Raw genomic sequence first — 14,604 nt, 5'->3', positions numbered from 1 at the left:
AAGTTAGTTATGGATCTGAAAGAAGGACAGAGACCAAGGATTATTGGCTAGCACCACTGAAATCAAATGTCATGTGTGAACCAAGAACTACCTTTTTTTCTTGAAAGATTCCCCCCACCCAATTGAAGTAAATGGTAGGATCTGTCTTCACTTAGCAGTTTCATCAGTTTTCAGATGGAAATATTCTTAGCTAAATCAGTAGCAGCACATCTTTATGCATCAATAGCTTACATACTCACACCCACCTCATTTACTTGTCCTCCCAAAGAGGAGGATGCTATACCAGAACAAGGATTTACATTCAGCAATGCAAGTACTCTAAAAGCCTTCATCATATTTACATGGAAAGCAACAACATCCTTCAGAATAAGCATGCTCTGACTAGGATACAACGCACAAAAATATGTGACAATACAAAGCTTTCCTTAAGAAAAACATTTGGGTCCCTACATTTTATGTTTGTATTCATGCCACATCTAAAGCCTCTCCTCCACGGAAGTGGCTGCACATGTCTGACACACATTCTGCAACTGCTTTATTGAGAATCAGACAGACTTAAAATTCATACTTCTCCCACATACAGAAAACAAAACAAACATTGAGGAAATCAAACTCAAAAAAGATTACACAGAAATTCTGAAAATCCTTTTTATATCTGCCACCTTGCTCACTTACCTTTCAGACACCTGTACTTGAACTGTGTTTAAGTTACAGTGCAAGTAACTTGGGGTAAACACCGTCCCTGTCATGATGCCCCTGGAACAACTGCAGCACACTATACCAGAGTTGTAATGCAATTTGTGAAATATCCCTCTCCTTTCTTAATTTTAAATTGTTCATTACATTTCCAGTTTGTTTTGCTCTTCCTATTTAGATAAGTTCAAATAGTATATATCATCAAGGACTGGGAATAAGTTGTTCAATGTACAGTTGTTCAGTTCTGGCTGGTTCAAAGAAAAGTTTAAAAGATTCGAGCAAATGTAAGTATTAAAAGAAGATTCACTGACCAAGTATTTCATTACTGTCATTCCAACTATAGAGTGATGTCTCATGCCATTAAAAGAGGTAGAGTATGTACAGGGCATAAATAAGAAATGTCAAGAAACAGGCAAGGCTACATAGGGGATCACATCTGCATCCTGTCTGAAAACAGACATTATTCCTTCTGAATTATTTCTAGAGATCTGGAATGTACTTAAGCGACATGCCCCAGAATGCTTTCCCTCAAAACATTTGTGCAGAGGATTAAAGACCATCTTTGTGCACTGGGATGTTGTAATGACATAAGTCATACATGATATTGTTGTCATTAGTAAAGTGATGTGAGCAACAACACTCATTACAGCTGCACTGCATCACAGTTTAAGGCAAAGGTGTTATTCAAGCAACTTGATGTAACTATCTTAACTGTTTTTACATCCTCCTCTCAGTTAGTAAGGAGTTCCCAAGATGGATGGGAACAACCACCCTTGGTAATTATCCATATTACTGTGCAAAGCACATTAGTCAAGGCAAAGGCTTTTTCAGCTGTGCAAACAAGAACTCCCTTCTGAATTTTAACATGTTTTTTAAAGCCTTTTAGTGGAGACACAGTAAGAGCACATCTCCATTCTGTTTGGGCTTGGGCAATCCTGTAGCTCCAACTCACTGGCACAGGCCAGACTTGTTCAACCAGGTATGTTGAACCACAAGAGACAAAAAAATTTTTTATTTTTAAGTATGTTTGTGTGCTCTCAAGTATCTGATCATGGTGTGGGATTTTGCTCACATTGCTACACACACTAAACACCAAAAGACTATTCTTTAATAATACTTCAGTATAATTTCCTCAAAACGTTGTGACAACCTTTCTGGTAATCAACAGGCATTGAGTACTTACTTTAAGCTCAAAATAAAGTCCTAAGTATTTTAAGAGTTATCAGCTCCTTTTGTTTCTTCCTCACTTTCTTAAAGATATACTAGCAATGCAAGACTAATCCAGCCTCAATTTCACATCATTAGTCATTCTTCAGGTAAGTCTGGTGTTTCTGTAACTCCATGTTATTTGGAAAAACATTTCTCTGTTGTCAGTCCATTATAAAGTCAGCAACTATTGCTATAGAATACACCTAAAAATCTTCCAAATTCCTATTAACTTGGTAGTGAATAAGCCAGACATACCTTGATATAATAACAGCTCAGCAGGTTAATGAGTAACAGCAGCAGGTAGCAGAGGATAATAGAAATCAGGGAGGATGAAAGAAGGAGCCCACAAGACTCACACTTTACACTGATAACACAGGAAAACATTTTTCTAATTAGAAGCAACCTGGAGGTTTTTGCCAGAATGTCAGTAAGCTCATTCCACATATCAAGTATCAGTTCACTCAAGCTCACCTAAAATTGACTCATGTGGAAAGTCTCACCCCTACAGACAGAAGTGTTTGGTAGAGCTTGACACAAAGAAGTGTCTAAATGTGAACTAAACTATGTCCGTAATTAGAATTCAGAGACCAGATACACTGGTGTATCACTAAGGCTAGCTGGTGGAAGTAGCTTACTGTAGAAATTTATATTTAAAAAACCAACTAAAATGAAGGAAAGTACTTATAAAGTATGAAACTCAAAGAGATTAATAACATGCAAAGATGAAAAAGCATAAAAGCCTACAACAAAAGCAAGTGCACCCACCGGGAATCTTACTGGGAAGGGAAAGCACAAAGTCTAAGGTCTGGATATTGGCTACAAAGATGAAGGGACTTGACACAGCAGACAAATATTTTCACACATTGGGTGTTCTTACCTTTAAGAATGTAGAAATATTTTTTATACCAACAGGCCAACATAAAGATATAGGCCAGCTGTGGGAGCACATGGAAGGGGACAGGGAAACTAGCAACAAAATGGAATAATCATGGCACAGCCAGTGATACAGACCACCAAGAATTCTCATTCTGCTGCCATATGCTGCATCTAATCCACTACAGGAGCCCATGATTTCCTAGATCTACATTCTACATCACACACACAAGATACATCACTTACCTTTGGGTCCATCCTCCAAAGGCTGATGATAAACCAGACAAAAGATTAACACCACTCGTGGAACCTGCCTTCAGCCTCGCTCCCGCACCTCCCAGTGACACATTATGTAACTTGGCACCAATAAAGGAACACAAAGAGCAATCAACCACCCAAGCAGGAACCAGATGAATAAATCCAAATCTACCAATGAACTGAAAGACAACAAGCTTCACATCTAAACTCCTTACAGACTCCTATGCCTGCATGATCTGAAGTAAAGAAAGCCTACGAGTTGGAGGATGATACTCAATTGGTACAGTTCAAGAATTAAAGATAACATGAGAAGAAAAAAAGCAGACCTGCAAACCTGCTATCCTTCTTTATTTATTCTGAATTAGTTCCAGGTTTTCAAAGACTTTTCTGTTTACTTGTCTCATGAGAAATGCAAGTTAATCCATTAAAAACAAAACAAACGAACACAAACATTATGGAACAGATGACCCACACTAAAAATTCTGGAAATTGACAGAGCACTTGTCATGGTTTGCAGTTCATTCCAGAATGTGACCAGCACTGGAAAAAGAAGTAACTACTGCCTCCTTAATTCTTAATCTTCAGTGAACATATACATTTACTAGCCAGCTGGCCAGCAGAATAAGCAATGTCTAATTTCAAGAATTTATCAGCTAAATCATATAAATCAGAAAGAAAGGAAAGAAAGGAAAGAAAGGAAAGAAAGGAAAGAAAAGAAAAGAAAGAAAAGAAAAAGAAAGAAAGAAAGAAAGAAAGAAAGAAAGAAAGAAAGAAAGAAAGAAAGAAAGAAAGAAAGAAAGAAAGAAAGAAAGAAAGAAAGAAAGAAAGAAAGAAAGAAAGAAAGAAAGAAAGAAAGAAAGAAAGAAAGAAAGAAAGAAAAGAAAAGAAAGAACAAGGAAATAGAAACCTACAAAGCTTTTGCTGTTTATCATCAAAACTTTGCAACCCAGTATAGAGCTCCCATCCAACAGGACTGGGCATCTTAATCTTCTTTGGTCATCTCATAAAGCATCTTAATATTTTGGTCAGTCTAGGGGAAGTAGGGGTTGCCACGAAAAGACCTCTTCAGTCTCACAGCTCATGACTGCAGTTCTTGATTAGTACAAAATGGGTCAGCAGAGGAGGGAGGACACTTACATTCCCCTCTTTCTTCCTGCAACTATTAAGATTGCTACAGTGGAAGTAACCCAGCACATATCAGCCTAGCTGAATTCATGACAACGAAGTTTGTGAAGCTAACATGGGGTAAACCAGACTTCTCTCAGATTCAAACCATACTTCAGTCCTACGCCTGACTGTGACAGTTCATATATTATTTTTGTCTTCCTTTCCTGTCCTCACAGGAAAATGCACAAAGATGAAACGAAATTGGAAGGTGACAAACATGGCTGCAGAGCACATCAGTTGTACATGCAGGCTCTGAAACTCTCTCTCCAGAGAGCCTGTCTCTTCTAGAGCACTAGAAGAGTGTTCTCTCCTCTAGCACTCTACTGTTATTTTGGACTCCACTTCTATCACGAAACTCAGGAGAGTTCCAGCTTTGTATATCGCAAACCTGACTACCCAAAATGCAGGGCCTCATCCAATACCTAATGGAGAGACACTGCCCCTGTACTCTAAGAGTTAAGTCAGGGCAAATCAAAGCACCATAAGCAATCATCACCTGTCAGCTGGTTACACGAGAGCTTCTGCATACAGAGGTATCAGTGGCCACCTGTCACTTTTATCAGTGACAACCAAGCCACATGCAACCTAGAAATTCCCAGCCTAGCCCATAAACTCCGGGTTGCACAGGATTCCCAGCAGAGCCTCTTACAGAACTCCACGTCTTCCAGTCCAGGTCACGGAAACCTCCGTTTAACCTCAGCCAGCCCTTCACCTGACCAGCTCCTGAAGTGCTCCCCGAGTGGCACAAGGTGTATCCGCCCAGGAAATGCGGCGCAGAGAGCATCAGCTGCCTGCCCCAGATACACTCTGCCCAACTGAGCGCTGCCTTTGGGCAGAGCTCACCTGTGTCCCAGGAGCGCAGCAGCTGCTGCAGGACAGACCCAGAGGGGAGGACGTGTTAGTGCCACAGCAGCCCCCAGCAGAAGCCCTCCCACACCAGCCTTCGCAGCGGGCAGCACTCCTCGCAGGGACATCCAGCCAACACTTTGGGAACAGCTGTCCACCGCAGCCAGAGCCTCCCCCTCCCGGCACTGCTTCCCCCTCGGGACAGGAGACAGGAGCGGGCGGCAAGGGCGGCCTCTCACCTGGAGGAGCACGGCCAGCAGGACGCACAGGTACACCTGGTAAGGGCCCATCTGCCCCACCAGCGGGAACGCCTCCTCCACCTCCATCCCGCTCCCCGCCCGCCGCGCAGATCCTTCGAGCGGCCGCCGAGCAGCGCATTCCCGGGGCGGGGCGGGGCGCGGAGCGGCGGCCGGGCCCTCGCGGAGCTGGAACAGAAGGAGAGGGAGGAGGAGGAGGGAAAGGAGGGAAGGGCGGGAGGCGCGATGCGGCGCTCATGCGCAGGCTCCGGGGAGAGCAGCCGGGATGCGGCCACCTCCCTCCTTCCCGGGCGCCCGGCGGGGAAGCGGAAACGCGCGCGGCCTCAGCGCAGGCGCGCGGGCCGGGATTCAGCGATTTGGGATGGGGCGTGAGGGGCGGCGGGCGGCGGCAGCGCCTCGGGCCGGGCCCTCACAGTGAGCTCGGCACTGGGGGATGTGCCTCCTGCCGTCACACCTGGGCACAGCTCTTGGCAAGGGGAAGGGGCACAGAGGTGTTGCCTCTGCACCCTTGCATAGACCAGGGCAGCACGCTGGGCGAGAAGGCTGCACTGGGTCCGTGCTGGCGAGGTGTTCCCGGTTTTATGGCATTGTCCGCGTAGCAGCTGCGCTCCCGTCGTCCAGGAAGGCACAGTGGAGTCCCAGTGTGCACTTACCGTGGGAAGCTGTACCCACAGTTAACTTCTGTCAGTTCACAGCGGACCCCAAAATGCTGACACACCTCGGCTGTGGAATACTCTGTAATGATGCTTCATAGCCTACCTGCCGATAGTTGGGGGGGAAAAAAAAAAAACCGAATCTGACATTCTGCCATAAGGCTATTGTGTAGGTGCCACTAGAGGTCAGTTCAGCACCCACACAAATCTTGCTGTTCTTGATTTAATGCCTGGTAAGGACGTGCCTCTCTCCGTTACACCAATTTCCACAAAACTGTAGTTGTAGTGTATTTTATGGGAAAAAAAAAATGAGAGCCTACATGGGGTAGAAGTTCTCACTTAGAAAGAGACATGGGACTAGTTTTGGAAGGAGCATGAACTCTACTGCATAGAGAAGGGAAGGGAGATAAATACAAGTGAAATAGGCATCTTGCAAAATGACAATGATCTTTTCATGGTCCATTTTCATTACACCTTTACAATATAGCTCCAGGAACACGAAACAAGTTATATTGTTGAGACTTTTTTAACGTAGCGGTACCGAGAAGCAGCAGCAACATCTTTATGCTTGTAGCTTTTATTGTATGAACAATAGAAAGGAAGAGAGTTGTCATGAGCTATGACCTTTAGGACCATGCCAGAAGCCTGGGAAATAATACCATTTCTGTGCTGAAAAAATCTTGGCAAATCGACAATCATCAAAGCAATTTACTCTTAAAATGAAATTCACCTTTGCCCTAAGCACTTCTTTTCATATTTGAGGCTTACTACAGATTGATTAAAGGCAAAACAGCAAAGGATTTCTGAAATGTCAGGACCTTTTTGCTGTTCACCCAACTGCACTTGTCTCATTTTATTGCTCAGCTAAGATGTGGAGGACATGTCCTTGTGTTTGGGAGTTCTGCACTCATCTCCGCTGCATCCTTCCCATTCTTGCCAGTTCAGCCACACTTTGTGGCAGCCACAGCTTTATTCCAGCTTGTCCAGTAACAGGGAGCTTTACCATCAACACCCAGCTCCTCCCTGGCTCTTGAGCCAAGGTGAACAGACCCTGGGGAAGGATGTGGTACATGTCAGGACTGTACTGCCCCCCGAGTGCACCCTGCATTCCCCGGCACTTCTCATCTCTGTCGCACTTGGGACCTCCAGCAATCCTGCCTGGGGGTTTTCCTCCCTATGCTCCCTGCTTGCTTACAGCATTCCCCAGGCACTTCTCATCTTTGTCTCACTTGGGACCTCCAGCAATCCTGCCTGGAGGTTTTCCTCCCTATGCTCCCTGCTTGCTTACAGGCACCCAAGCTCCAGGCTCTGCCTGCTATAGGGGCAGCAGTTAAGAAGAGTCAGCTTTCTGCATTCCCCTCCATGGGGTGCTGCCTTCCAGATGATGCCTCTGCTCTGCTCCTGCCACGCCTCTGCTGAGATAACACCTCTGATTCAGCTTCCAGGCCCGACCATAGTGAAGTTACAGCACTGGCCTTACAGGTATCAACACTGTGCAGCAATGCCCTGTGCCTGGGGAAAACAGCTGTCAGGGAGCTGTCTCCTCTGGTGCTGCTGCTTCCCAAACTGAGTCCAGCAGAGAGCCATGAAGGGGATTAAGGGACTGGAGCATCTGTCATGAAAGGTAAGGCCAAGAGATGGTACTGTCTAGCCTAAAGCTAAAAAGGCTCAGGGAAGAACTTCACAATGTGTGTAGACAACCTGATGGAAAGGAATGGAGAGGAGGAGCCCAGGTTCTTCTCAGTGCTGCCTTCCAACAGGACAAGAGCCAATGGGGACAAGTTAAGAAAAACTCACTGGCAATGAAAGGCCAGTGTCCCATGAGGCCAATGGTCTTGGAGATGATTGGATGCAATATTTAGAGGTTTCAGTCAACAACAGTACTGCACTCCACTTAGCAAATGATCTGCCCTTGCTGGAGCCCTCAGATCTTCCCAGAGAATTACTGTCTGTGAAGTTCATTAATGTACAATTTGCTACCTCCTCCTCCTCATTAATAACTATGTCAAATAAGACTACTCTTAATACTCCTGTCTGTGGGGAATTTTTCTTTTAATGAGAGCAAATCAGGCTTCTTAGCCATAAATGTGGTGCCCTCTAGGTTTTTCCACATCGCTCCCAACCCTTTCTCTGTTACTACTGCTTCATGGGTTTGTTCCATTAGAGACTTACACATTAAATTCATCTGGGCAACCCAAAACTGAGACAGCTGCATGGCTTCTTTTTCAGCCTTTCTGAAATAATAGTTCCTGATATATTCTGCCCTTTTCTGTCTGTATGTAATGATGACCCAGAGCATTCAAAGTACTAGATATATGTAAATGCAAAGGGATAACCCTAAGCTATGCTTCTCTCTGGGAAACAAACAAACAAACAAAAATTTAAAATAATAATAATAAAAAAGTAAAATCCGTGTTTTAGAGTTAAAAACTCATTCTGGTTCACTGATGTTGTTTCCAGATTTGCTATATTCATTTGTAGTAGATTCTGATAATGGCCAGTCATTTTTCTTTGGAAACACAATCAATAGTAGTTTTAAAAAAGACCTTAAAAGAACTTCTGATGTTCCCACCTTCTGGCTGGGGATTGCTTACCCCCATTCAAAGGTGTTCACACAAATTGTTGATTCAGCAGTTGGCACAGGTGAGATCTGAAGAAGTTCTGTTCCTGATGGAGGAAGTTTCAGGTCATCCATGAGTGGATAGTGTGAGTTAGATATGAGACTCTGTAGCCAGACTGCTGTAGATGACAGAAGATAAGTGGGTTCAAGTGAAGGATCAACAAGTACTAAACAGTACAAAATTCCTCTGAGGTTTATCTAAAAAAGGAAACACCTCTGACTCTGAAAAGTCCCCAGGAGCCAAATTGTTCAAAGCAGATATCTGAAGGAAATATTTGCCTTCTCTTGTGATACTCCTATGTAGGCATTATCTTTGGGCCACAGCAAGAGACAGCATTTGGGCCAGAAAGGACATTTGCAGTCCTGCTGCCAATTGTGCAATCTTGCACTTCATCAGGTTCCCATCTCCTCATGGCCTCCACCCCCACCTCACAGGAGGTTTCCACCACATCAGCTGTGCTGAATGCTGAGCACTGAATGGCAAAAGAACTGAGGTCTGACTGCAGCTGTGAGAATGGCAGTGAGAATGGGAAGAGTGGTGGAAATCTCTTCCACAGGAATATAAAAGGGTTGTGGTTCACAAAACCTGTTACTATTAAACAAGTCCAGGGCTAAGAAGGGGTCCCTCCTTTAGGATGAAAATAAAGCAGAGGTTCTCTTGATCTCTTAACTTCATCTGGTCCACAGCACAATGACAGGAGCAGTCAGAGGGTTGACAGTATCTGCCAGAATGCTTGCCTTTGCTGGCCCCCTGTTACAGAAAATGAAGATTTTTTCCAACCAGACTAATCAGCTGCTCGTTGCAGCTGGCTTACCCCATAATACTATGCAAAGCTAGCATATGGCTCATTACAATATACCCTGACTAAGTGTGCAGCCAAACAATCCACCAAGGCATTTTTGCTTCTCTGATGTGTTGTTTGCACTTTTTGCAAACAAAGCAACAAACAATTCCTTTGGAGGCACTTTTCAATTTTAGATGAGGCTTGGGGATACTGAATTTCTGTCTGAACTGCGAATGATGTTAAAAGCTGATTCCCTGTCCCTTCCTAGACGGACAGTTGTCTGTTGCAAAACAGATCCAGTTCAGATTCCTGAGAAATCGGAGCTTGTTCACATATCATGTATCTCTGGCAGGGGATAGTTGCTCTCAGGATGTCTCCCCTGGTCATGCCTCAAAGTGCACATCTGTGACCAACACCTTCTTGGCCAGAAGCTGCTGTAACTCTCAATCCTGCTCAGTTTCCCATCACTTAGACATTGCCCAGTGTCCATCCTGGGCTGGGAGCTCTGCTTTCATCACAAAAGGGGGTTTCAGGTTTGAGAGGGGTTTCAGGTTGAGCAGAGGAGTTTATGAAGCCCACCTCTGTGCTTAAACATAGTAAAATCTTAGACATTAAAAAAAAAAAAACAGGGTAGTCTTAAGAAGCAGGATTGGCCTCTGTGGCCTCCCAGCACTGACTGGGACAGAGAGGACAATGTTGAACATAAAGGTGAATGCTTGTACCTCTAAATGTCTCTGTTGAACAGTTGAGCCACACTGCCTTTGAGAGAACCCATGTGTTCTCTGTAGGTTCTTTTCTTTCCAAGCAGTCATCATTTGGCTGCAGTACTGCTCATAATCTTGACATTTACACCATTCATTCTCTGCCATATCACCAGCATGCAAAAGACTTGTTTGGACCATGGCTCGCTCTGGAGACTGATGAAGATCCCAGAGAAGTAAGCAGAAGCACTTACAGGTGGTTTGTCTGGCAGAGGCAACAGCACTCTGGATTTGGAGGCAGAGAGGGCATTCGGCAAGTGATAGCTTTTTCACAATTCCCTCAAAATGCAAAAATTAAGGATAACCTCATGGATTTCAGCAGCTATTTCTATCCCAGGTGTGCCATGTAGTGCAATACTGGTATTCTGCTCAGTATGTTTGACCCCCCGTTAAATTTCTTAATCATCTCTGCTGCAGGTTATCAAAGGAGTAATTCACTTTCAACAGCAACTCCAAAATGAAAAAATAAGGCTTTTGTTCCTGTCCTGCTCTTACAAGAGAAGTGTGATCATTTAGGAGCACCCCTCAAAAAGGAAGGCGTAAAGTCAGCCGGACACCAGGCAAGTGTTGCTGAGTATAAGGTAGAAGCTCATAGTCAAAATTATCAGAAGTTTGGAGACCTAGGAGCAGTGTGGCAGCACCATGGAAAGTCTGATGAGGACTTGCTTGTTGGACCTGATGGGCAGGCACAGACTGTGTTATATGGACTGCAGGCTCTGCCTGGCACTAGCTCAGGGCTATCCAAAGTATGATCTAAGGAAACATGTAGATGTACCTTAGGCTTCTGCACACAACAGGGGAAGCATGCATGGATGATGGGATTCTGTATATCTAGCTCTAGACATGGGAGGTGCGGGATACTCATTATGTGAATAAACAGAATTCCACAAAGAGTTTTTTTATAGGTAGTTATAGGACATTTCCCCAGCAAACAGATTTGCACCTTGGGAGAGTTCCAAAATCACAAAGGTCTTGTGGACTTTGTTTCTCCAAAGAACTGTAGTTCTCAAAGTGATCTTGTAGAGTATCTACAAAAGATGTTGGCAAGAGAAGACCCTCACTCAATAATACCAGGAAGGGACAGTAACACAGTCTGGGTTTTGCAGCAAAGAAGTCTTTTGAAATTTATGCATCTAGGCAGTGAAGAAGATAATCCCAGGTGCTTCCCTTGCTACCCAAGGAAAAAGGAGGTTTCAAGTCATCCTTATGTTCTGACATCGCAGTTCATTTGTGGGTTAAAAAAAGACACACAGGGCACAGTTTCATAGTATCATATAATTGTTAAGGTTGGAAAAGACCTCTGAGATCGTTGATTCCAACCATTACCCCAGCACCGCCATCTTTACCACAAGGCCATGTCCCCAAAGTGCCACTTCTGGATGGTTTTGAGCATTTCCAGGTCCCTGCACAGCCAGTTGCAATGCCTGACCACTCTTCCAGCAAATAAATTTTTCCTAATATCCAATCTAAACCTACCCTGGTGCCACGTTTCTCATGTTTCTGCTCGGCACCCTCAGCAATTGGCACTTAGGGTAAAAGAGCAGGGTGGGAAGGAGGCAAAAGCGAGCCCCTCTGTGGTCAGAGGCTCCCTCCCAGCCCCCAACTCTGGCCCGACGCGGGTGGAACAAACGGGAGGGCGGAACCCTTCCACCCAACAGAAGGCAGGAGCCGAGGAAGATGCCTAAATCTCTTTTCAGTTCGGGACAAAACCCATCAATAAGTGACCAGCTGGCGGCGGTTCCTGCGCGCCGCGAACAAAGAGCGGCTGCGGCGCCGGCGGGGGCCGGCAGGGGGCGGGCGAGCGCTGCGCGCCGGGCGGGGGCGCGGAGGGGCGCGGGGCGCTGCGCGGGGCTCTGCGCGCTGCCAGTTAGTGCCCTGCAAGCCGCTCGGGCTGGGCGGCACTCGAGCATCAGCCCTCTTGGCGTGTCTCCTGAAGCATAGGGCATGACAGCAACTTGCACATCTTGCTGCTTAAATGTGCTATTTAAATAAGGCACGGCTGAAATCTGGGCTTGGATGCTGTAGCCTGGATTAATCGTTGACAGAATATGAAAGCGGTCTCGTCGGATGTTTCTGGCAAAAGATATGCAAATTTGCCATTCAGACTTGTAAAGATCTAGTTCTTAATTGCTATGACTATTGGTCACTGTGCCCATCACTACATCACGCTATTCCAGCACAGAGCTGTGATATACAACAAAAGCCAAAGAACATTTTTCTACCAGAGGTGAGAGCAGCAGCTGCTCTGCAAAGGGTTGACTTCCACAACATGGCAATGATAAGTACCAGTCTTACCAGTATATCGTCTCTTGGCCATGATGGTCATGGAGTGTTTAAAACACTCATGCTGGAGTGTTTTAAATTGCCATAACAGGTACAGAGTGGCTGCAAAATTTGTTTATGTTGGCAAAACCTAAGAGAAGGGCAGAATGAGACCCTTCCCGACTCTAAATCACATAGCTGAATTCCTGAAGGTAAATGCGTGTGGCAGTTTTATACGTTTTTAAGTTTCTGGGCTACTGCACAGAAACAATTTTATCTTGAGTTAGTGTAGGCTGAATGGGAGAAATCCTTTTAGAAAACTGAAATGGTAGAATCCAAGTCTTATACAGCAAACTCAAAGACTTTTTAGAAAATCTGAATGATGCTAAAATCTGAGTCACTCTTGTCCTCCAAATAGAGAAGGATTTCTTCACATTAAAAATACATTATCTTCTGAATCAACATGTTCTAGAGGAATTCAAAATACATTCAGCAAGAGGCAACCACATTTCTGGTCTTTCTGGATTTGTATGATAAAGGAAAGGGAGATCTTATTTCCACTAGTATTTCTATCATGTAAAATTATGGGTGATTTCCTGAACAAACATGGTGACTCTGCTGCATTCATTCCAGGACAGTTTCTGTACTCTGTAGGTCTGCTGGAAATGTGAATGCCTCTCCAAAACATCATGTTGCTGTTCTGGGTGGATTTCAGTAAAAGTTGTTACACAGCTCTATAGGGATGGGTTTGGATGTCTTCCTCAATCCAGGGTCAAAGGCCACTTCAGTTCCTGTAAGTGTCTTATGGCCACAGGAAAAGCCTATGTTGGCCAGAGTGGGCTGTCTGACTTGGAAATGAGCTCCTTCTAAGATCCAACTAATCCCATTGACCCTTGCCAGTGTCATTAGTATGCACCTCATATAGAAGTAAGTGTAGAGTGTCTCAACAAAGATCAGTCCTGTCTCTCCCACTGAAAAGTTGCAGATACCAAGGGAAGACTATGGGCAAGGTGGAAAGTTTACCACATTTCCCAGGCCCCTTTCCCAGTCTTCTTGCAATGTGTGGCTGGTTCAGCCACAGCTGATGCCTTCATGCCTAGCAGGTCTGGATAGGTTCTCTTCCATTGTCCAGTCCCTTTTGAAAGTCCTGCCCACTCTTTTGTTCACTGTGTCTTGTAGCAAGGATTTCCACCATGTCACTGCATGTTCTTTGAAAGAGGACCTCCTGTTGTTATCCTGACACCCGCCACCTGCCAATGCCTTGTTCTTCATTTGGTGAAATTGGAGGAGATTTTGCATCTTCCATGCCACTTATAGTTCTGTAAACTTTCACAGAATCACAGAATGGTTTGGGTTGAAAAGGACCTTAGAGACTACCTAGTTCCAAACCCCCTCACCATGGTCTTCCACAAGACCAGGGTGCTCAGAGCTTCACCCAACCCAACCTTGATATAAATGAAGTAAAAGCACTTTATATAAGTAAAAGTGAAGGAGAGCACTTTTGCTGTCAAAGGTGGTGCTGAATTCAAGCTATGCAGAGCCTTCGTATCTACACACTTCTAGAAGAGGTTGCAAACAATGTTCCTGCTCAATTTCCTCCTTCTGTGGGAGCTCTGGACTGTGAGAACAATCCCTCCAGCTGAGTTTGGTCTCCCAGTCTAATTCTTTCTGGTAGTATCAAGCATGCATTTCTTCTCCCCAAAATCTGGTTATCCACAAGCTGTACTTGTCAGTTGGCCTCAGACCCTGCAATTCTTGATGGGATTGCTCTGCAGATTTGCTCTGAGGATTGCTCACCCTCAGACTGATCTCCAGGAGACAGGTGTGGAGCCAAGGAAAGAAGTTTCCTGAGCAGGGGACAGTTAACACAAGCAACTGTATTGGATTTTGGTGACAAACAGCATCAGTAGGAACTGACATCAACTCCAAGCCACAGCAGGGAGCTGGAGAACTTCCCTTCTTCAATTTCCACTGCTGGCATTCAGGGCCTGAGGCCTCCTCTTGGAGGCTGGGTTCATTCTCCACCACTTAGCTCCTCATTGACTCAAACTGCCAAGGAGGACATCTGGTAGCAAAGGGAGGTGGTGCTCTTTCTGAGGTGGAAATACAGTGTCTTTATTAGCTGCTGCATTTAGACTTCTAACTAATTTCATCTAGGCCACTGAACAGTTGGAGAATGACAGCAACTCCACTGAGTTTTGAGGGTACAAGTGTACC

General features: G+C 44.9%; 1 protein-coding gene across 1 annotated transcript in view; it reads right to left on the bottom strand.

Moving 5' to 3' along the window:
* SLC22A15 (solute carrier family 22 member 15) overlaps positions 1 to 5,435 on the bottom strand; it is a 33,061-nt gene extending 27,626 nt beyond the window's left edge. The window contains exon 1 of the mRNA XM_058800057.1: positions 5,289 to 5,435. Coding sequence (XP_058656040.1) covers positions 5,289 to 5,375 — 87 coding nt within the window. The 5' untranslated portion in view covers positions 5,376 to 5,435. The remainder of the gene's footprint in view (positions 1 to 5,288) is intronic.
* Positions 5,436 to 14,604: the final 9,169 nt, after the last annotated feature.

Source organism: Ammospiza caudacuta, chromosome 2 (genome assembly GCF_027887145.1).
Source record: "Ammospiza caudacuta isolate bAmmCau1 chromosome 2, bAmmCau1.pri, whole genome shotgun sequence".
Taxonomy (NCBI): Eukaryota; Metazoa; Chordata; class Aves; order Passeriformes; family Passerellidae; genus Ammospiza; species Ammospiza caudacuta.
Note: the sequence above shows the minus strand (reverse complement) of the source record. Positions and strands in the feature narration are given on the sequence as shown.